This window comes from Ricinus communis, chromosome 6 (genome assembly GCF_019578655.1).
Source record: "Ricinus communis isolate WT05 ecotype wild-type chromosome 6, ASM1957865v1, whole genome shotgun sequence".
Classification (NCBI taxonomy): Eukaryota; Viridiplantae; Streptophyta; class Magnoliopsida; order Malpighiales; family Euphorbiaceae; genus Ricinus; species Ricinus communis.
In genome coordinates, this window is record NC_063261.1 from 24,374,891 (window position 1) to 24,398,353 (window position 23,463).

Below are 23,463 nucleotides of genomic sequence, written 5' to 3' on the forward strand. Positions count from 1 at the left end.
CTTTCCTGTTATGGCTTTGCTTAAGGAGTAAAAGTAAAAAGAGATCAAACTTATTCTAGTGTAAATAGCTATGCAGTTTTGTTTAGAACTTGTCTTCCCTTCATAGTTACTGAAAAATGAGTCACATTTTCTTGCTTTCTTTCTATCTACTGCTAACATTTCAAATACAGAACAAATTATAATGTGTACAAGCTACAAACAGTGAAGTGATATCGAGCCTGAAAACATTTTACCCTGTAACCATGGGGAAGAATCTGGCAATTTCTGAGGATTTAAAGCCCATCGGTTGGGTGCAGGCTGTGTACAGACATCCTCTTCCCACCTCATTTACCAGCTGATATCCAGTTAATGGAAATCTTCTATACACATGAGCTGGCACTTTGATGGAAATCTTCTATAGACATGAGCTGGCACCTTAGTCGCATAATAGTTAAAGCATTTTGCAAAAATACATGAGCATTTACCACTGGCCTTTAAAGCATTGGTACAGAAAAGGTTTCATGTGCATATTAGCTAATCAATCCCTCCTGCTTGATCAATCAAGGTGCCAACTTGATCTCCACATAATGCCCTAGAAATATTCCCAGGCTTAAGCAAATTGAAGACTGCAACTGCAAGGATAGAATGCATTTCTTCAATACAGTATAACGAGGAAAGAGGGTGAGAGGATTGGAAATCAATTGAAAAGTTCAGCTATGACAAACCAGGAATTCCATTCTCTTCACAGTATGTGATTGCCATCGTGTCCATGAAGGTAACCCCCCTGGAAACCACTTCCCTGAAAGGTATGTGATCCAGTATTACATTGGTATTACCAGAATGACAATCATAGATGCCATCAACATTTGTACCTTTAAGGAGTGCTTCTGCATTAACTAAAATAGATTTATAGATATCAGAATTTCATTCCACAACAGTGCCCAGCCCAAACAGCTCAAAATATATTATTAGAAGGGAAGGCAGAAGAGGGAAATACTCTCAGAAGCCCTCAGAGCTGCAGCTGTATCAGTAGTAAATAGTGGATTTCCAGAACCAGCACCGACACCACCAAATATGACAACTCTTCCTTTCTCAAGATGTCGAATGGCTCGTTGCCTGCTATAAGGTTCAACTAAATCCGGCATTGCAATAGCACTTTGCACACGGGTCTGAACACCCAACTTCTCTAAAGCTGACTGAAGCAATATGGAGTTCATCACTGTTGCCATCATACTACATTACATAAGTCACCACAGTCAAAAAACTAGCAAGTGATCAAGAATTACACAAGTATAGCCAAGAAAATTCAAGACTAACAAATAGGCCAACGGGGAAAGAAGGAGCTACAGCTATAGAACTCTAGGGTTATTAATAGACAAACAACAAAAACGTCTGCAACTTTAGTGTGAAAACAGGCTTTACAAGTTGCTCCTGCAACCAACTGAACTTGGCCAAGTCAGTAACGTAAAAGTAATTCCAAGTGGGGTCATGGGTTCAGTACTTAGCCCTGGCTCGAGAACTAATAACAAAAGAAAAGGCTTCTATTGAAGTTATCTGTAATTTCTTATTTTCGGGCAACACAAAAGAGAAAAAACTAAAGAACCCCTGTATAAAATCATAAAGTAAGATGCATGGATACTGACATGCACAAAAAAAAAAAGTGAAATTGAACATAGCAAACAGGTCAGCATTTAAATGCTTTAGGAAAGATTAATTAGATAATGCATTGCAAGTTTTAATGATAAGAATTACCCGATCTGGTATGCCATAGGCCTGTCTAAGCCAGTAGCAGATATCCATGAGTCTCCACAAAAGAAGTTACCACCCCCAACAACAATTGCTATCTGTAGAAGCACATGAAAAAATGTACATATTTCATATCAAAGGACAAAAATATAGTACAAATCTTCTACTTTCAATCTCGAAGTGAAGAAAACCGACTATAGAAAACGAAAATAGCATCATGCATCTTGTAACTTCAATCTGAAAGCGAAAAAGAAGAAAAAGGAAACAATAAGGGAGACTTTAGGCAATACCTCTAGCCCAAGATGGCAAGCCGTTGCTACTTCCCTGGCAATCTGCATTGCCACCTGATAAGGGGGAAAAGTAGTCTTCAGATTGCAGTTCCAGAATGTAATACACAAATAGACCATATAGCATGTACACTCGAACGAGCCCTTAATCATAACAAAGCCAACCACACACCAATTAGTATTACATAAGAGATGGAACTTGCACCTTAGGATCAATATTCTGACAATTAGCGGCCAATGCAGCACCACTTATTTTAAATACTACTCTCCGCCATTTTAAATTAGGAACTGATTTAGCTTTCAGGTTGCTTGCAAAGACAACATTGCCTGGTGAATATCTGCATAGAGGATTTAAGACTTGTAATTTGAAAACCATTCAGAGGTCCTTTTACACCACTTATCATTTATCCATAACAACAATTTGCAGATAAAATAATCCTCTATTTACAAAACAAAAACAATTCAGTGTAATTAAAATGAAACACTTGATGATCCATTTCTTTTCAAATTCTTCAGGTCATCATGTCATACAATACAATCACTCCGGTTGCCATTGCTAAAACCAGCCTTACAAGCAGAATGGTATTAGCAGCAGAACACTTGTGCATGCACAAATTGCAAAAGAAAGCCAACTGCGAATTTAGCCTACCCATGAAACCATCATCAAAAGAAAACAGCAAGAATGATCATTTAACGGTTCCTACAGTGGTTCATTAGAAATTAGTATTAAGATGGAACAAACAACTAATTAGAAGCAAAAACAAAAATCAATACACTAACAACCACAAGCACACACATACAAATTACTCATTTCATATGACACCAAATTAAACTTGAAGAAGCTGCATTTACCTCCGAAGTGGTCTAGCAACCAAATTAACATTCGCACCACTGCCACATTCACTGCTTTCTCCACCACCACTACCAATCTTAGAATTACAAGAATTCCCCATGATTACTTCAATCTGCTTCAACCAATGCCAACTACTGCTGCCACTAGTATTAATCCTTTGCAACTCCACTTTATATCTTTTCTTTAAATTATCAATTTTATTCTTACACTGCTCCACACTTTTCTTATTACAATTGCCGTTATACCCTCCTCCTCTCTCGCTCACCGCCTCAGCCACCTCCTCCCAATCTCTCCCTCTTAAATTCCCTCTATTTAGCTCTTTATACTTCTCCTTATATGCCTCTAACAGACACGATATAGCCGTGTCGCTCCATTCCTCGCGGTCCTTCCGGTAATCGGCGCGGTACTCCACGGCACCGGAGACGGTTGCTTTATTATTGATGTTTGGTTCTGATTCTCCAGTTCCTCCGTTAGGTTTTTGCTTCTTGATGTTGCTGTTGTTGTAGTGGTGGTGGTTGCTGCGGTGTCGTTTCGAGGACGATGTCGTTTTGACGCCAGATCCGGATTTTTCGGAATCTTCGTAGGGAGCATAATAGTCTCCCCCGCTGATAGACTCGCAGTCACGGAGGCGCGTAGGCGCGTGAGTGGGAGGCGCGTGGGGATCGGTGAGTAGAGGGAAATCGGTGGCCATGAGAGAGGAGAAAAGGGGGGGAATTAGGATAAGAGAGAGAAAGAGACACGGCGTTAGGGTTGACGGAGTGAAGAGAGACGGAAATGAGGGGAACCGGTGACGGAGTGAGTAAAGGGAATGACCATAACGGATCCGTTTAAACAGAGGCGTCACTGGTTACAGTTTTCTGCTACAGATCGTTAAGAACTAAAGAACAAAACCACTTATGGAAAAGGTCGGGGTTTATTTACAACTGACACCCTCAGCTGGGCCTATCATACTCATTACTCCAACTTCTTTTTTTTTATTTTTGTAACAAAAACAAATAAAATATTAATTTCAAACCATTTGAAAATTCATCTCACGTTTTAATTTATTCAAATTCATTAAAAAAAATATATCAAACTTACATCATTTTAAATACTGATATATTTTTATTGAGATAAAATTATATAATAATATATCAAATTAGCTTGGCTCCTTTATATCGTAGGTATCATTTTATTATTTAGATCTTTATATCGTAGGTATTATTTTATTATTTAGAAATTAACAGAAAGAAAGAAAAAGGTAAAAAGAAAAAAAAAAGATTGAATTTCATCTTTTTTTTAAAAAAGAAGCTTTATAAATGTTGACCCTCTTTTGTTAGATTTATTATCTTTTTATATTTGAAATCTAAGAAAGGACCGACTCACAAACACAATTAATTTTACACTAAATATATTTAATTATCACTCTTTCAAGCACCCTTTTACTCTCTTTAATCATTCTTGTTTGCATTTTTTAACCTTTAATCTTTAACTTTTTGTGCAAAATTATAATATTTTTTAAAAGTTTAATTATTAATAAAATTTTAAAATAAATATTTATGCTTTTAATTTATTTTTAGATTTCGATAATAATTTCTAAAATATTACAACGAGACAAATGACGTGACAAGTCAATTTTGCTTATTAACATAAAAATTAGTGAGTTAATAAAAGATTTATTGCATTTAAATGCACATGCATGAAATTTTTAATAGTCATATTATCAAGTTTATGATAAATAATTTTTACTAGTATGACTTATTATTTTTTTATAAGCACAATCAACTTCAAAAATTATCATTGAAAAATATTTTTGAAAATAAATCAAAAAAATAAGTATTTATTTTAAAATTTTAAATTAATTAGATAAAATTATAAAAAAGTATAAAATTTAAGATTTTATTTGTAATTAAATCTTTTAAAAATTATATAGTCCATTCTATTATTAACATAAATGCTCAAATTAATTTTAAATATAATATTGTATTTGGTTGAAATCAATAAAAGAATTCATTTCATTTAAAAGAAAGACATAAGAGAAAAAATGAAATAAAAAAAATAAAATTAAAAGAGATATTTTGGCATTATAGATTGTATTAGCAAATTAATGTAAAATTCATTTAGAAATTTGAATTATCTTGTTAGAATTTAGTTTAACTATAACTAATTTTCTATACCCTTCTTTCTAAGATAAATGGTTAATTTGGCCCCTAAACTTGGATGCAATGAGCAATTTATCTTTTTCTTTTGACACATCTATATATGAATAAGGTCTTGAACATACTTTCTATTTTCCACATGGTCTTTTCTCCATTTTTTAAAGCATTTCTCTTAATTTACATGAATTATTTTTATAAATTATTTTTTTTCCTAAATTTCCTTTTTTTTTTGTCTTGACTTTATTTCACCTAAATAAATTTTCATTTTATTTTATAATACTTATATATATATATATATATATATATATATATATATATATATATATATATATTATTTCATAAAAAATCATAATTCATTCTTATGAGATTTTTCTATTTTTATATGCTAAAATAAATAAACATGAGCAATGTATTACTTATCAATTTTAACACACTAACAAGTTCTAGTATATTTATATAATCCTTTTCTTTAATAAATAAGATCATTAGAACTTTTACTATTTATTTTTTTATAATTTTTTGATATCACACACACACACAGATATATATATATATATATATATATATATATTAAATTTTTTATTTATTATATTGGACTAATAAATTCTTCAATATGTCACAAGTTTCGTGTAATTTTTTTATGATCCAAATGTAAATTTCTATTCTATATATATATATATATATATATATATATATATATTAATACATATGAATATAAAACACATATTTTATTAGAAAAATAATAAAATTTATTATTAATATGGAGTACCTTAACTATTTTAAGAATTATACTTATTATAATTATCTTAAGAATATAATAATCTGATATTTAATTAAATAAAAAATATCATATTCAATATTAGCATTATTTAATATTACACTAATTATTTGCTACCGCCATCTTCTTTAACTTAATTTCTTTATTATTCTTATGTTTGTCATGAATCTTTTTTCTATGAACAGATAAATTTATCTTTATTTTTTTTTTACTTTTTCTATGGTAGGTTAGTTAAATTCAAATTAATAGTCTGTTTATATAAAAAGAGAACATTTTAAAAGATATTTTTTTATTTCTAAAGTCATTTTTATGCATTTTAATATATTTTTAATCACATATTTTAATATATATTTTTCTTACACAGCTCTTTTTCTATTCTTTAAAAAAAATATTTATTTTTAATATATTTTTTTTCTCTTAATGATTTAATTAAGCCTTCATCAGGTTATTCATATTATTAACTTCTTCACTTTTAACACTGCAAGTTTAAATTTTTAAATTTTTCTTAATTTTTTAAAAATATTTTATTTAAAAAAATAGTACTGAAACAGAAATATTAAATTTTAAAATTTCCAATAATCCATAAAATACTAATAAAAATAAAACTTAGTAATTAATAATTTATAATATATAGTTATCCAATATTTTAATATTTTATTAAATTTCATTAATATCTATATAAATAAATTATTAAAATTATTTAATATTATTTCAATAATATTTTAACCAGCCTAGAAGGCGGACACTCATCTAATTAGTAAATAATTTATCCACATTTAACTTTCTCGGCACATATATCTACCACAGCATCTACATAATATGTGCAAATAATATATTGTGATTGCAAATCGTAGAAAAAGCAGACAGCAAATTAGCTATAGGAATAGGAATAGGAACAAGACAGCATGCAATTGCAAGATAAGTGCATTACAAAACTCAGTGTCAGCTAAACCAGCCACTTCACTTTGCCAAAATTTGCATTTTCAAGACAAACACAACTTTAGAATCATTCATTATCATCAGCTGGCGATTGGTACTCATCAGAAGATTGGTCATCACCAGATGATGCTTGCTTGGCTCTCTCCTTCCTTTCCTTCCATCTCGCCCATACCCATTTCAGTATAATGAATCCACCAAGTGCATAAACCTGAAGGTAGATGAAAATGATTTCATTTTCTTAAAGAAAAGGAAGAAGCTAGAAGCTAAAAGAATAAGAACAAAAATGAAATTTCTAAAACTAAACCAGCATGTAACCATTAAAATATACCAGTCACATAATGAAAGATCTAAAAAAGAAAAAAAGAAGATCAGTACTCCATCCAAAACCATGATTTCTTTCAATTTTCGACTCAAACAAACATAAGGTAAAAACATGATGAGCAGGATATTATGATCATTACATATTTGTAATGCCTTGAGAAAAAACATGATGATGAATAACAAGATCTGTAAATATGAGCAGGACATACAACCTGGAATTCACAGAATAGACAAGCAAATAGAGCAGTTGGAAAAAAAATGGAGATTTTACAGTTCCTTGCAACAAGAAAGATGAAGAGAAAAAGAGCCGCTACGTGGAGTGAAAGGTGAATGTGGAACTACTATCTATACTGGATATTCATGGACACATATATGCATGTCCAACGTACAAGGATTATCTTAAGAATAGCTAAAATAAGGGATGGCAAGACAGCTAAGATGACAAGAATATATTAATGCACATATATACTCCCTGAGATAGATGTAGAACATAAGCTGTGAACTACCACTCCAACTGGCTTGGCTGGCCAATTTATCAATTTAAATGAAACTTTTAAAATCAAAGAAAACTGACCCCCAGACTCGAACATAATAAAATTTTAAACAGATCCAAAAATTATGAACTTTTACCTAAAACTTGAGAATAGTTTTCATAGAGGTGTCCAATGTTTGAATCTGAGCCTTAAATGTTGTTGATTCCCAAAAACAAAAACAGTTATATATGTATTGAGGAAGAGTTAACTTTCATGCTTCAGAAATTTAAAAGAAGTATTTCATGTCAATGGTGATCATTACATTGTGCAACAAGCCATTCTGACAAAAAAAAATTGTTCCACAACTAAGTTCAGTGACCCCTTAACATTAGAGGTTTAACAACATAATGGATTTTTGTAATTTGCTAGGAGTGTTTTGCGATCCTCATTTAACAACTCAGACGACTATCTGCCTCCAATATAAGAGAACTTTTAGAGCCGCCAACTGAGTTGGCACAGTTGGTCAAACAAGGGACTGTATCTGCAAAACAAGGTCCTTTTCCCTATCTCATGCTTAATCTAAACAAGTGTGAAATCCAATCACAAGTATCCACCAGCAATGCATACAAAATGAAGGCAAATCCAGTTAGAACATCAAATTATTTTATGACATTCTTTGCTCCCATGTTTGCCTTTCCCAATCTTAGCTCCTCTTTTGACAACGTAATAAGCTGTTGAGAGCAACTAGCACATTAACATGGAAAATCTAAGATAGTAACTACTAATGTTCCCAACCAATACTTTATTTCCAGTCAATCAAAAAATTATCACTTCCAAACATCTTTAAGATGTTATCATCTGCTTCTCCTACTTCTATCCAACCTAGATGAAGCTCAACCAATTCATCCACAGTCCCAAACAATCATCCATTTCATCATACCTGACCCTCGGATGACAACCTTCCAAGTTTTCTCTCCAGTTTCCAAACAGCTTCCACGGAGAAAAATCAGAGATAATATTGCACTATAAAGCAGCAACTTACCAGTCTTTCACATTGGAACCCTCCTCAAAGGAAAAGACACCACTAGTCCATCAACAGATACATTTTAATCTTAAAGACCACCAATAATAACAAATATTATGATGTAGTCACCAGTCAATTGCAGACTTAATAAGAGTCACAAACATCTTCCATGATGGACTTGTTTAATCATGTATAACAGAGTTGTATTACAAGGGTGGCAAACTATTATCACATGCCCTAGGTTGATATTCATCTACTTTAGGCCATATGAACCCAACAGTCCAGTGAGCATATCATGGAAATAAATATTGTTACTTCATTTATTTTTTCGCTTTCTGCCAGTAAATATCTTCACAAATTTGAGTATTTTCTATACATAAACTAGGAGCTCAAAATCAAGTAGTTCTTGACTCTAACTACTAAATATTAAGCTTCTAGTAAAATAGGCATGTTGCAGCAGCACCAGCAAAATATTTGGAGAAACATAAAAGCATGAACTGACATCAAGCTTAACAAGTAAGCATAACTTCAAAGATAATACTAGAATAACCCTAAATTATTTCTACCATCTTCTGGTTACTTAATGATTCCTATTTATTTCTACCATTCTCATTTTCTCCATGAAGTTTCCTAATGACCAAAAAAGGGACAAAAGTTTTTCTTGTTCAACCATAAGCCACATCCCAATCCCCATTTCTCCATATCCTAACTCTAATATCCACCAACATTTAACAGATTTTCATTAATAAGAAAAAGGGGAGAAAACTTTCCGACATATATACGTTAAATCACATCATTCCACTCCTAAAACCTTCAGCTTTCCCTTTTAAGAACAAAATCCCATAGAAAAATATTCAAAACAATTCACAAATAAAACAAAACCCAAATATCAGAATCTCTCCCTCGTTTTTCTTTCTAAAAAGCTTCTTTTGGTTAACAAGACATAAACAGTAAAACAGACCTGCCATATAACAATGGGATTGTGAGTCCTTCCACTACTCTCTTCTACCTCAGCACCTAACAAAGGCGGAACAATTGGATTGGTGTTGGGAAACCTCACAAAATTAGGTTTCCGCTCTCCAGTAACTTTTTCTTCCTCACTAACTAGACTCATTTTTTGTTCTTCTTTAGCCACGGATTGTGCCTGTGCCTGTGTCTGTGGCTTTTCTTGATTAAAGAAAGGAAATTTGAGCTCAATTTTTGGAATTAATGAGAAAACATTTCTGGATTCTTTTGGGTTATCTTTCTGAGTTACTATTTTGTTGTCGATTTCTTCAGAATCTGCCATAGTGAAATGGGTTTTAGAATTTGTTTACTTGTGGTGTCTTTTTGGGAGAATGTTTTTGTTCGAAGCTTTGTATTAATAGAAGCGGAGATAGCAGAGTTTGCATGTGCAGGTTCAGGGACAATTTTAGGCTATGTTTTGTTTAAGATGGAATTAGTAAATGAATTTAAATTTTAAGAATAATACAATCTACGTGTAAATTATATTATTATTTTTAAAATCTAAATTACTCTATTCTTTCATACCTAAAAAACATATTGATAAAAACAAATATGGCCTTAGCGTCTCACGTGATTTAATTATTTATAAATTATGTTTTGTACTTTAATTTTAATAATTATATAATTCTTCATAAATAGAAAATAAAAGAAATTAATAGTGTTTCTATTCAAAAATTATTATGAGAAAAAGATTTATCTATATTTATTTCAAATTTTATGAAATTCAATATTTCAAAAGAAATTTATATTTGTCTATACAGTTGAAATTTATAAAAAAATTACTTTATTTAATAAATAAAAAATAAAATTAAAAAAATATCTTAATGTTATATAATATACCAATAAATTGATCTAAAATCTATTTAAAATTTTTATTTATTATGTTATTTAGATAAATTTATTTATATATTAAATTAATTTTTACTCATTTAAATTAGTTTAAAGTATATAAATTTTAAATTTAAAAGTAAATTTCATAAATTTTAAGTAAATGCTAAGCATTTAGAAAAGAAAAATAAAAAATCTCTTAACATTATTCACAAAAATTGACAAGTAGTCATGCTAACCAGAAATAAGAGTAACAAAACGTAACAAGTTTCCTTTTCCTTCTATCTACATATTCTCAGCAACCAAACACAGAATTTCACCATTAAAAAAGGAAGAAAACATACCGGGAGAAGGACTAGAGGGTGGGAAAGCTTTGAAGCCTCTTGATTCTCAATCTTCAGTGGAGGAGGTGTTATTGGTTTAGGATCTGCAAATTTCACCACATCTCCAGGTTTGTTGCTACCAGTCTTTTCTTTTTCTTTATTAAGAACCTTCTCAACTTTTGGGTCTAGATTATTACCAAACTTAAGAAACTTGAACTCAAATTTGGGAAAGATTAAGAACAGATTCTTGTTTATTTCTGGGTCATCATCTTGTTTGTTCTCAATCTCACTGATACTGTTAGCCATATATCCTTATGTACAAACCTTAATTTCTTCTGCAGGCTAAATGGTCATGTGCATAAATTTATGTTCAAAGAGGTGGATTTGGCTCCTTCTTGAAAGTACTAGGATTTGCCTATATATATATATATATATATATATATATATATATATATATGTATTTGGACAATGGGGTGTGGAAAGTGTTGATCACACTCTTTTCATATTCACTTGTGTACTTCTGACCCTCTAAAATATTGGTCACTTGCCCTTTTTCATGAGCTTTCTAAACCACAACATTATGATAATATATATAAACTTAATCATCAGTTCTTAATGATAATAAATAAATAAATTATAAAAATATAATAATTAATAAATATAGTTATATTACAGAGGGTAATTAATTTAGTTTATAAATGATGTGATAAACTAAATTTATTAAAATTTTTTTATTACTTATAGAAAGAAATATCTCGTTTGGAATAATGAATTATTTTCCTACTAACAAGTAACAAGTCTAATTTAAAATTTATTTATGTTTACTGTATTTCTATTAATCCTATTAAGATTAGTGATTTATAAGATATTATGTATGGATACTTACTAAAAATTATGTTGTAATTTGGGAGAAATACTACTTAACTAAATTTTAATATTTCGTGTTCTTATGAATGGTTATGTTCTTCCTCGGCTTGTGAGTAATAAGTTGGTCTTCCAACTCTCTTTGTTTTCTTAAAATATATATATATATATATATATATATATATTTAAAAGCTTTCGGCTCCATTGAAACTCGTTGATTAAGCCGAAACTATGAAATATTTGCAATATTAAATTCTACTCAATTCAATCAATTTACATGAATTTTTAAAAAAAAAATTAATTTTAAAAAAGGACGTAATTAATTTTAAATGATAAATAATTGAGCATGAAAAACATAGTAATAACAGTAGTAGTAGTAATAATAATAATAATAATAATAATAATAATAATAAAGTAATGGAAAAACCTATTTAAATTTATGAATTTTTCAAGTTAAACATTATGATACTCAATTTGATTAATGGACACTTAATATTGTGAAAGGATATTGAAATGGAGCCTAATTGGTCCCAATTATAACTGACTATTATATCTACGGATGTTTTTGGAGCTTCACCACACATATTAATAGGAAAATCCAAATTGCAAAATTTTCATGCTTTGTTAGATGTATTTCATAAAATCTTACTCCTCTGCAAAATTACAGGTAAGTAAATTAATGATTATATAAAAGAATACATGCATATGGGGCTTCACGGATATATATTCAGTTCCATTTCGCATGAGTCTTTTTTTAATTAGCCCGTTGGTTATGCTTGAACCAAGCCACACGAGCTTTCCACTTGAAGAAACTAACACCATTATACCCATATTTATACTCGGATTATTACTACTGGATCACTCAAGATTCACCCAAAAACTTATCAAACCTTTGTCAGCAATGGACATAATCATGTTTAGTCCCTCCAACAGTCGTGAAATTCTTTGTTTCTTGTTTCCTAACCTTAAAGTCCTTGCAGCAATTGCTCTTTTTCTTGCGATTTTCATGTACCTTTCTTTGAATTCCGAGCGTGTTTACCTGGTTGATTTCTTGTGCTATAAGGCACCTGAGACTCATAGGGTTCCAATCTCTAGTTTCATAGAACACGAAGAGATTTTGGGTGAATTCAATAGTGAAACTGTTGAATTTCAAAGCAAAGTCCTCGAAAGATCAGGTCTAGGACATGAATCTTACTTCCCTTCAGGTATTCATCTGATTCCGACTGATCATTCATTGAAGTCTACGCTTGAAGAAGTCGAGATGGTGTTATTTACAATTGTTCAGAACCTCTTCGCCAAGCACAGGATCGACCCAAAAAGCATTGACATTCTAATCACAAATTGTAGTCTTTCATGCCCAACTCCTTCTCTAGCATCAATGGTGATCAACAAGTTTGGATTTAGAAGCAATGTGATGAGCTTCAATCTGTCAGGAATGGGGTGCAGCTGTGGTCTTCTTTCTATATCTTTAACTAGAGACCTCCTCAAAGTGCATAACAACGTTTTAGCTCTAGTTCTTAGCACAGAATCAATATGTTCCAACATGTATCATGGAAAAGTCAAGTCTATGCTGCTTGCAAACTGCTTGTTTAGAATGGGGGGCGCTGCGATTTTGCTGTCGAATCGAAAATGTGACAGGCAGCTTGCTAAGTATGAGCTTAAGCATCTTATTAGAACTCATCTGGGTTCTAAAGATACCTCTTATAAGTGTGTTGTCCAACAACCAGATGATGAAGGGTTCATCGGAGTGTCTTTGTCAAGATCAATTCTACAAGTAGCCAGTGAAGGATTGAAGACTAACATGGCAGCATTGGCTGCATTGGTGCTACCTTACTCCGAGCTAATCAAATATGGCCTATCAGTTATGTGGAAGATCATTTGGCCACCAGCAAAAAGGAGAGGTCCTTATATACCTAATTTCAAGAAAGTTTTTGATCATTTTTGTGTTCATGCAGGTGGGAAAACAGTGATTGATGCAATAAAGGAGAGCCTTAAGTTGAAAAACAGGGACATTGAAGGATCAAAGATGACACTCTTTAGGTTTGGGAACACTTCCTCATCATCAATTTGGTATACCTTAGCATATCTTGAGGCAAAAGGTAGGGTTAGAAAGGGTGAAAATGTTTGGCAATTAGCACTGGGGAGTGGATTTAAATGTAACAGTGCTGTTTGGAAGTGTATTTCTAAGATGAAACCAGATGTTTCCAATGTTTGGATGGATCGAATTCATCGGTATCCAGTTGAGGTTCCTGATGTGATCGATCATTAATAAAATGTCTAATTAGGAATGTCAATCGGATGGCTATTTTTGGATATCCGACCCGATCAAACGCCTAATAGGATGGATTCGAGTAATGATAAACGGGTTTGATATGGATTTGAAATTTAATCTTACTACCCGTATCAGGTTCGGATCGGATTCGGATTTGAATCCACAGGTACCTATTATCCGAATCCAATTATATAAAAATAATATATTAGATTTTTATTATTTAGAATATTATTTTAAATTTTACTAAATTTATGTTTGGATTGTATTAATATATTGATATTTAATGTTGAATATTTAAATTTTATTATTTTATATTTTATTTTTTTTGCTTATATTAATTTTTGTTAATATATTTTAGAATTTATTTATTGTAAACAGTGTCGGTAACGGGTACCCATTTAGTTACCCGAATGTTTATATAAATGGATAGGATACTCGCTATCCATTTAAATATCCATAAACATAGTTACTAATTATTTAATTTAAACGGGTTTTAATTGAGTTCGGATAGTATGCAGTTATTTCTATTCGGGTTTAGTAGGGGTTCGAGCAACAAAGACTATTTCTTAAACGGGTTTGAGACGGGTTTGGATACGTGTATTTTAATCGGGTTTGGGTTCGAATATTCTTAAATGAGCGGGTATCCTACTCGTTGTTATTCCTAGGCCTAATAGCTTAAATAATTCAAATCTTTACGAAATTTTACTATTTTAGCTAATTTTTTTAAAAGTTATTAATTTAGTCACAACTTAATAAATTGAGTGCAATTTTGGCTTAATTGAGTTGTTTTTCAAAGTTAAGCAATGCGAACAATGACATGGACGCCAATTAAGAAATGAGAAATCCAAATTAATTGGTCCTAATGTCATATTATTTATATATATTACTTAATTTTGAATTCTTATTTTTAAAATTGTATTCATATTATCGTTCATGTTGCTTAATTTTGACCGAAAACTTAATTTGGCAAAAAATCATAGCTAAATTAATAATTTTAAAAAAATTATCAAAATAGCAAATTAGTGCAAAAATTTGAATTTTTTAGACTGTTAGACCTAAATAAAATGAACGTAGCTTACAATTATTTGAAGAAAGAGTAGTATTGATTAATAGACTTACTATAGGGATTAATCTTTTTGTTCGATTTGAAGGTTTTACTAGCAACTAACCCTTTATCATATTAATTTAAACTGTCAAAACTAAAATAAAGATCACTACTATTTAATTATAATTATATATAGTTCGTTCGTATCTAATTCACAAAAATATTTATTGGCAGGAATTTTCGTAAGTGTACACAATCAATAAAATAATATAGTAATAAAAGAGTTATCACTTCCAGGAGAATTATTATTAAGTACCAAAATTGTATTAGTTTTCGTATTAATTAGGCCTAATTGCATATCAAATCCCAATCTTTCATTTTTTTGGATTTTAGCATGATTTTTTTTTTATTTTGACAAATTAAGTCGTTAAGTTTTCAATTTTACAATTCAAATCACGAACGCTTATTATGATGTGTCAGAAAAAGTTATTGTATGTGTATAAATTTAATGGCATGTTAGTGCCATGTAATATAACTAAAAAATGCATCGTTTAAGACCTAATTTCCAAATTACTAAAAATGAAACCTTAAATGCTCATTCCCCTAAATCGATTTTAACTCATCAAGTCTTGAATTCAAAACTAGCTTTCAAGTCGTTAGGTCAAAATCTTTCAGACCCATTTACTTTCTTCAGTCGAAGTTGAGGAACCTAAATTGATTCTTTGCTCATTTAAGATCCCATTAATTCGAAAATTACCCGTTGGTGAAGAGGAAGCTTTTGTTGCGAAAGTGGCTAACAGGTAAACCCATTTTTTTACTTTAATAGTACGATGGTCCCTCGCATTGATTTTGATTTTCATCTGATAAATATATTAATAGAGTTTGTCTATGTTTGATTAGGCTTTGCTATTATTTAAGTACAATACACTTATTGTAAGTGAACAATATGGTTAATTAAGTTTTATTTATTTATTTTTATCCTAATACAGTAGTGGCACATTCTCCACATATTGCCACTACTGTGATATATTTATTAGCGATAAGGTGTATGTTTGTGGTGGAATAAGGCCCAAGCATGTTCTTGATATAGATAGAATATTTTGACTTACAATTATAATACTTGAAAGCTAGTTTTGAATTCAAGACTTGAGGAGTTAAAATCGATATAGGAGAATGACATTTAGGATTTCACTCTTAATAATTTGAGAATTAAGTTTTAAATGGTGCATTTTTGAATTATATTATATAACAGTGACATGTTATTAAATTTATACACACTTAGTAGCTTTCCTTAACACGCTATAAGATTTAATATCACTTTTCTTTTTTGAAAACCCTATTCTTATAGATAAAAATTGTGAGACCACAAGTTGAATAAGCAAACAATATTGCAAAAGCCGATCACGGCCTAATCTATGAGTTGTTCTGTTATTAGAAATTAATACTAAAAAAATATGATTAATACTTTTATATCTTACTTTTATTTCCATAAATGTTATAATTTTAATTTTCTTTTTATTTTTACTTATAGGAAACAAGAATGACCAATATCAATTAAATCAAATATATAAAAATTTATAGTACATTTATTAAATATAGAGTAAAGACCGAAATTTGACTCTCCTTGTGTAGAGAGTTAAAATTGACTTTCTACTCTATATTTAAAAAGTAAATAATATATTAAAATGTTATTTTATAATATAATTTTTTAAAATAAAAAGTTTGATATATATAAAAAAAATATATTAAAAATACTCTTACAAAGGATTATCCTTACCAGTTTAACACAGCACAAAACTAGAAGCTAATAATGGCACAAACTAGCAATAAAACAAAAATCTAAAACTGAAAAAAGGAAAGAAGAGACAACTAATAAAGGCCTCAGAATCTTTTTTTCCCCAGGCAATGGAGACTTCTTTAAAACTCCATTAATTAAAGTAATACTCAGTCTGTTAAAGTTTTTCCATTAACCCTAAAACAAACATTTTCCAAAAGGTAAAAGGGTTTTTGGATATTAGCTCTTTCTTTAGCTTTCTCTTAATTTCTTAAAAGTAGCCTCTCGCTATGGATGGACACTCCTACGCCTCTAATATTGGAATTCTTCTGCCATATTCTTTTTAAATGGTTAGCGATACCAATATGAAATGAATATAGAAAAAGGGCCAATGAACGATTTTCTGATTATGTCTGGAGAAGTTTTAATATTAAGGTTAGATCGTAATTAGCAAGTGTGATCGTTTTAATATTATTGGCCCATACCTCGTCATATTTTTAGAAAGAAATTTCATATTTTATTCATTTTCTAGAATAATTATTAATAATATTTTTTAAATTTTTATTTGTTAAAAATTATTCACTATTGTTTTTAGTAAGTTATTATTAAAATATTTTATTTTGTATTTTTAAAATTATCCACAATTGTTTCTAAAGATATCAATTTTTCATTTTTTTTATTTTTTCATTTATTTTTAAAATAAATTTTGAATAGTTTATAAATATCTCATATATATATATTTATTTATATTTTGATAAATATTTTAACAAATTTCAGATACTCAAGATACATTATTATTTAGCAATAATATTCTTTGAGTTTACCTATTTTATGTATATTACTTTTAGTTAAATATTTATTTTTAGTGTTAACTATTTTTATTTTATTAATTATATTCTTTTTAATTTTTTAAAATATTTATAAATATAATAAATATTAATTAAATTATTTATTTAAATTTTAATATTGAAGAAATCATAGTTCATATTATTAATATTCAAAATTAAATATAATTAATAATCATTATATATTTTATTTAATTTATGTTACAAGTATATCATATGAATAATCTTTTTAATATATATTTAATATATTTTTCTATATTAATTATTTCATTTTTCATATATAACATTATTAATACATCTCTAAATTTTTTAATCAGAAAAATATTTTTTAAATTTATTTATTTATTTATCACTAATATTATAAAATTAAATAAAATACAATGATATTCATAAAAAATTTAATATATTTTTATTAAAAGCAAACTGAATATACATTTTTTCTTTAAAATATATATAATATAAATCTTTTTCTATTTAAAAAATTTAAATTGAATATTCTTATAAATAAAATTATATCTTTAAATATTTTTTATTCTCAATTATTTTTGCATATATTTTTGTTTTTTGGGTAACTATGAAAGAAATCCATATTTTTACATGTAATCCCATAGTGGCAAGATTCTGGTGGTTTTGGGCACTAGCTTGTTTACTGATTAATAGATGGGGCTGGCCAAACAAGGGGGATAGAATCCACTGATCCCAGCACCATGTATCCGACAATTGAGCATCCTCTAACACGAGAAAGATGTTCTCTATGTGCTCCTAATTAAACGGCCATGATTTTGACAGATGTATAGGTTTTACTATGAAAACTCGTGGATTGGAGCACCGACTTTCCAAGTTCAACAGTCTCCTATGCCATGCGAAAGCTTTCCTACTAGTTGTTTCGAAAAATGTCGGCAAATTATCTAATGATTTAATGTATTTTTATTTTAAATTATTATTTTTTATTTTAATAACTTATAAATATGAACATTAATAAATAAATAATGATCAAATTATATAATATTAATTGGAAGAATAATAATTATTGTGTGTCACACTAGAACCTTTTAATGGTATTATGCAATTTGGTCGTTATTTTCTAATGATTATATTCACAGAGTATTAAAATAAAAAAGAGCAAACTACGAATCCTAAAGTAAAAATACATTAAACCACAACATAATTTAATAAAGTTTTCCCTAGTTCTTATCATCTCATTTATTTCATGTTAAGCCAGTGGTTTATTATTATTACAGTCCATTTGATTTATGAATTTATGATCCTTAAAATTAGACTTAATTCTGAATTTAGTTAAATTATAAGATTATTTATATTAAATATTGTTTGATACAAATATGTTGATTCATAGGATTAATTAATTCTATTTTTGTAATTCTATATTTGCTAGAGTTATTTAATTAGATAAATAAATTATTATATTAATTAAATTACTTAAATATTTTTTATCTTACATATAAAATTTGTATCTCTTAATTTTTTTATTTTTATCTTTTTAAAAATATCTTATAAGTTTATACATCTAATTTATATCAACTTTTGGCTTGAAGTACTATTTTTACTCTCAGATACTAATTAACTTTAGAATATTACTTTGTATTAATTATTATCACATGATTTATTTTATTAAATATCATCTAGAATTTAAAATGTGTATAAAAGACATTTCAAATTTTTGCCAAGAAAAAAGTATTTCTTGATTTCAATGAAATAAGTAAAGTAGTATATGATATAAAATAAACCAAAAGAAAAAATCTCATTTAATTTTTTTAAACACTGATGTGTCTAAATTAGTATTTGCAAGTATACGAACTGAATGGTAGTTCGGGTAAGCTCACCACGAGGTCGATCTCACAAGAAATTGTAGAGCATATATTATAAAAACCAACTATCACACAAATTACTGAAAGTAAATATAAACACTCTAAGCCAATATTTTGAAAATGATCTTAGTTTAATAAAAGAAATTAAATAATCAGAAAGTAAATATGCAACTACAATGATTAATATGAACTATATGATAAAATAGTATTTAGTCTAGCTTTTACTTAGTAATCCCCTTAATTCCCTTAAGCCCTAATTTAACAAATGAAATGGTGATATGCTTTTTCCTAATTCACCCAAGCTAATAATGCAAATTAGGTTTCTTATACCAACATAGATTAAAGTAAAGATGATGTCTCTAATACTTTTAACTTAAAGATTTTCATAACAAATATTATTACTAAATTGATATGATAGTCAATCAATAATAATAGATGATACTAATGAACATATGACAGAAAAAAAATCATTCATTAAACTCAAAATATATAAGGTTCATACATAAGTAAAAAGTCAAACAAAACACTTATGGGACTTAGCCTAACAATACTTAATCTAATGATCATTGTAATTAAATAGAAAGACTTAAGATTCATAAAACAGAAAACTAAAATTTCCTCAAAGTTCAAAAGCTCTTCAAGGAATGAAGAAGATTAGTCATCTTTCTCCACGTCTTCGAAAAGCTTCTCTAATTCTTCAAAGAATGAAACAATACAAGCTAGTAAGATGTCAATGATGATGAATTCCAGAATTTTCTGCAGAAAATAATAGAACTCTTCTTTCGAGAGACCCAGTAGTCAAAGAACTTCTTATTCTAATTCACCTCTACTCCTTGTAGAGATTCCCTTCTCTTTTGAGTTATTTTCTCCACACACAACTCCTATAGTTTATCCCTTATTGTCCTAAACAAACTAAACAATTCAAATGATAATTATCCACTAATTATATAGTAATTACTTAAACTCCCTCTTTTTAGGCCTTAATGAATTAAGTTAGGCCCAAACTATTAATAGCCCACGTGTCTGATTCCCGAGCCTTTCATAGCCATAGTCTAATTATGCTCATTAGTGCATTTTTAGCTCAAAGTTTCCTTTTTTTGCATTATTTCCTGAATTTAGATAAGAAAAACTAAAGTGAGGTAAAACACATCTTTATACCATATTAGATATAGAAACAAATCATTTAAGCTCTAAATACCCTTAAATATCTATATACAATTTAGATCGATCAAACACAAAGCACATAGGTTCAAAAATCATACCATTGCAGTAATTCAAAAAGTAGCTTTCTACTTTTTATTCATTATTCATATGAGACAGAGAAATTTTTTTTTCTAAGGTATATAAGCACGGTCAATTGAGAAATAAATTAAAAAATTAAAATTATTTTAGAGAAATAAAATAAAAATCAAAATTATTTTAGAGATCAAAATTTTATTAATTATAGATTAGTAATCCCGTTGGATATGGATTACTAAAAATATGAAAAGCTTGGTTTTAGATAAGACTTATTTCATATATTAGCTAAACTATTGGGATTGTTAAGTCCAATATTTATCATATGTACCAAATTTAGCGTTATTTTATAATACTATGGCTTAGTTAAACAATCTCGTATGCCAAACGGATTGTTATTATTATATATAAATTAGATTGTTTACTCATACGTTGCATAGTCATTATTATTATATGATTATAAAATCAAGTTCATTAATAAAAAATTTAATTTTTAATATTTAGTACATATTCATCATATTTTAAAAATATTGTAAATTAAATTTTTTTAATTTTTTTCTTAAAATTTTATTAGTGTACTAATATAAAAATTATTTCAAAAATATTTATTAATTAACTGTAATATTATATAAACTAATACTATCAATATAACTGAAATTACTATTTTTAAAAATATAAATTATTATATAATTAAAACATCAATTTATTAATACATATAATATTTAAAATATTATTTTTAGAATTATAATTATTATCTAATTAAAATTATTTAATATAATATCAAAATATAATTAATATGCTATTTTTAGGATAATCATTATCTAATTAGGAATTAATTTATTATTAATATGTTCTTTTTAGAATTAGAATCAATGTTTAATTAGGAATATAATTTATTGATCAATAAGTTAATAGAAAAAAACTATAAAATTATATATTAGTTTGAATTCTATATGTAAAAAATAAGTACACATGTCAAAATAAAAACCCTACGTATAAAAAAAAACACATATCGGAAAATTTTTAGGTTTCAGAAATTAATATATATATATATATATATATATATATATATATACCCATTAATTTTGAAAAATCTTAATATGCAAATCATATCTTTATAAGTAATAATATTTATGTATTTTTTATAACTTTTTAATATTTCAAAATGTTTTTAATTTATATAATTAATATAAAAGTAGTTTGTGTAGCTTTTAAAATTATAAATCATTACAAAATTAAAAATAATTTACTGATTAATATAATTAAATATTAATTTTTAAAATTAAAATATTTTTATTTTTATTGTCAATGAATTTTTTAATATTACTAAAAATTACGTATTAAATTTAATATCTTTTAGCAATTGAATCAATAAAATAATATAATTATGTTTCTTACATTATATATATTAATAAAATTTCACTAAAATAATTTTATTGTTGGAATAAAAATAAAATATGCGTTTATAGATTTGGAGACTATATTCATATAAAAATAACAAATTCTTGATATGTAGATTACAATTAGTTTTAGTCTCAAAAAGTTAATAATCTAAGTTTTGATAATAACAAAGTATTATGTATTTCAACATTGTCTATACAAATACCTTACAGTACAGGTATAAAAAAGGTATGATTAGATGATTAATAGAGTGGAATGATCAAGTAGATATCTACCATGCAAAGCGATATACAAACATCAAGAATAGAAGTTTATGAGTCAATAATCTTTGTCTAGCAATACGTATCTCTTAGATATCTTGTTAAATGGATTAATTGTTTTATTAGAATGATTTTCTTGCACACTATAAGATCTCATGCCTTTTTATGATTTTAAATCATATAAAAATATATTTTGATTTTTTCAAGATGTTTTTAGTGCATAAAATTTTATTTTCCTATAATCACGATTTTTGAAATATATATCTTTGATGAAACATCTATTTAATATATATTTACATGTTATCTAGTCTGACATATTATTTTCAACACTTATATATTTCACACATGCGTCCAAACGACAAGTTTATATTGGATGAAGTAGAAGAAACCTCACACTATCAACTTTAGCTGTCTGCATTAGTGATAATCTTTCCTGACAGTGTTTTACAGACTGTTATTATAAAAAGCTGAGAAATATGTCACACTTATAAATTAGCAGTTGTAAAGGCTTTTTAATTAAATTTTGAAAATATATCTTTTATACATATCTAAAATATTTTGAGTATCTCTAACAGCTAGTTTTTTTTACTGTCTTATAAATATAAGCTTTACATATCAAATTCAATAAAGAAGAATAGCTTTTACTCTCCAATGCATTAATCATTCTTCATTTTCTTCATATTTTATTATTTAGTGTTTATATTTATTGTCTTCCAAAAATTAGTTTTTCTTACATTCAATAAGTATTTGATCTATATAAAAAATTTATTATTTTATATTTTATTATTTCAAAGTGAAAACTCTTGTAAGGACATCAAGCACCTAATGTAAAAGCTTATTATCCATAGGGTGATATAGCCTCCATTTAAAAATTCTATAAGAGATACATTTATACCTAATAAAGCAAGTGAAGAGTTGATAAATGTCTAATAACTTATGTGAGTCAGTCTGAGAGGAAATATCTCAGAATGTATAAGGTGTCTAAATATTAAAATCTTGTAACCGTTAATAGATCAACTAGTAGAGAAAACCTTAAGTTGTGGGATTAGATGTAGGTCTTAGTATCGAATCAAAATAAATTTTTGTGTTGATGCCTTTTAATTTGTGCATTTATTATATATATGAAAATGATATCTACTTTGTTAGTTGTCCATAGCTATTATAAATGAGAATTATTTGATTAGACATCTATTTATTTTCAAATGCATAAAATATCTATTTCCCTCAACCTCAGCCTTATTCAATC

General features: G+C 28.0%; 3 protein-coding genes across 5 annotated transcripts; 1 reads left to right on the top strand and 2 right to left on the bottom strand.

Annotated features, from left to right (window-relative positions):
• Positions 1-106: 106 nt before the first annotated feature.
• On the bottom strand, positions 107-3,782 carry LOC8263586. 2 transcript variants are annotated; one of them, XM_015728217.3, is made up of 7 exons: positions 2,865-3,782; positions 2,218-2,350; positions 2,016-2,069; positions 1,732-1,823; positions 977-1,212; positions 705-778; positions 107-611 (listed from the first exon to the last, which is right to left on the bottom strand). In XM_015728217.3, the coding sequence occupies exons 1-7, from the start codon at positions 3,554-3,556 to the stop codon at positions 540-542; spliced, it is 1,353 nt and encodes a 450-aa protein (XP_015583703.1). In that variant the 5' UTR covers positions 3,557-3,782; the 3' UTR covers positions 107-539. The 2 variants fall into 2 exon arrangements, with proteins under 2 accessions (XP_015583703.1, XP_002533933.1); XM_002533887.4 differs by having other exon boundaries at positions 705-875; positions 2,865-3,780.
• Positions 3,783-6,632: 2,850 nt separating this feature from the next.
• On the bottom strand, positions 6,633-11,052 carry LOC8263589. 2 transcript variants are annotated; one of them, XM_015728219.3, is made up of 2 exons: positions 10,716-11,052; positions 6,633-6,928 (listed from the first exon to the last, which is right to left on the bottom strand). In XM_015728219.3, the coding sequence occupies exons 1-2, from the start codon at positions 10,998-11,000 to the stop codon at positions 6,788-6,790; spliced, it is 426 nt and encodes a 141-aa protein (XP_015583705.3). In that variant the 5' UTR covers positions 11,001-11,052; the 3' UTR covers positions 6,633-6,787. The 2 variants fall into 2 exon arrangements, with proteins under 2 accessions (XP_015583705.3, XP_048232026.1); XM_048376069.1 differs by lacking the exon at positions 10,716-11,052 and adding an exon at positions 9,500-9,960.
• A 922-nt stretch (positions 11,053-11,974) lies between these two features.
• Positions 11,975-13,852, top strand: LOC8263590 (3-ketoacyl-CoA synthase 7-like). Its single transcript, XM_048376068.1, has one exon. The coding sequence runs from the start codon at positions 12,301-12,303 to the stop codon at positions 13,825-13,827; it is 1,527 nt and encodes a 508-aa protein (XP_048232025.1). The 5' UTR covers positions 11,975-12,300; the 3' UTR covers positions 13,828-13,852.
• The last annotated feature ends 9,611 nt before the right edge of the window (positions 13,853-23,463 follow it).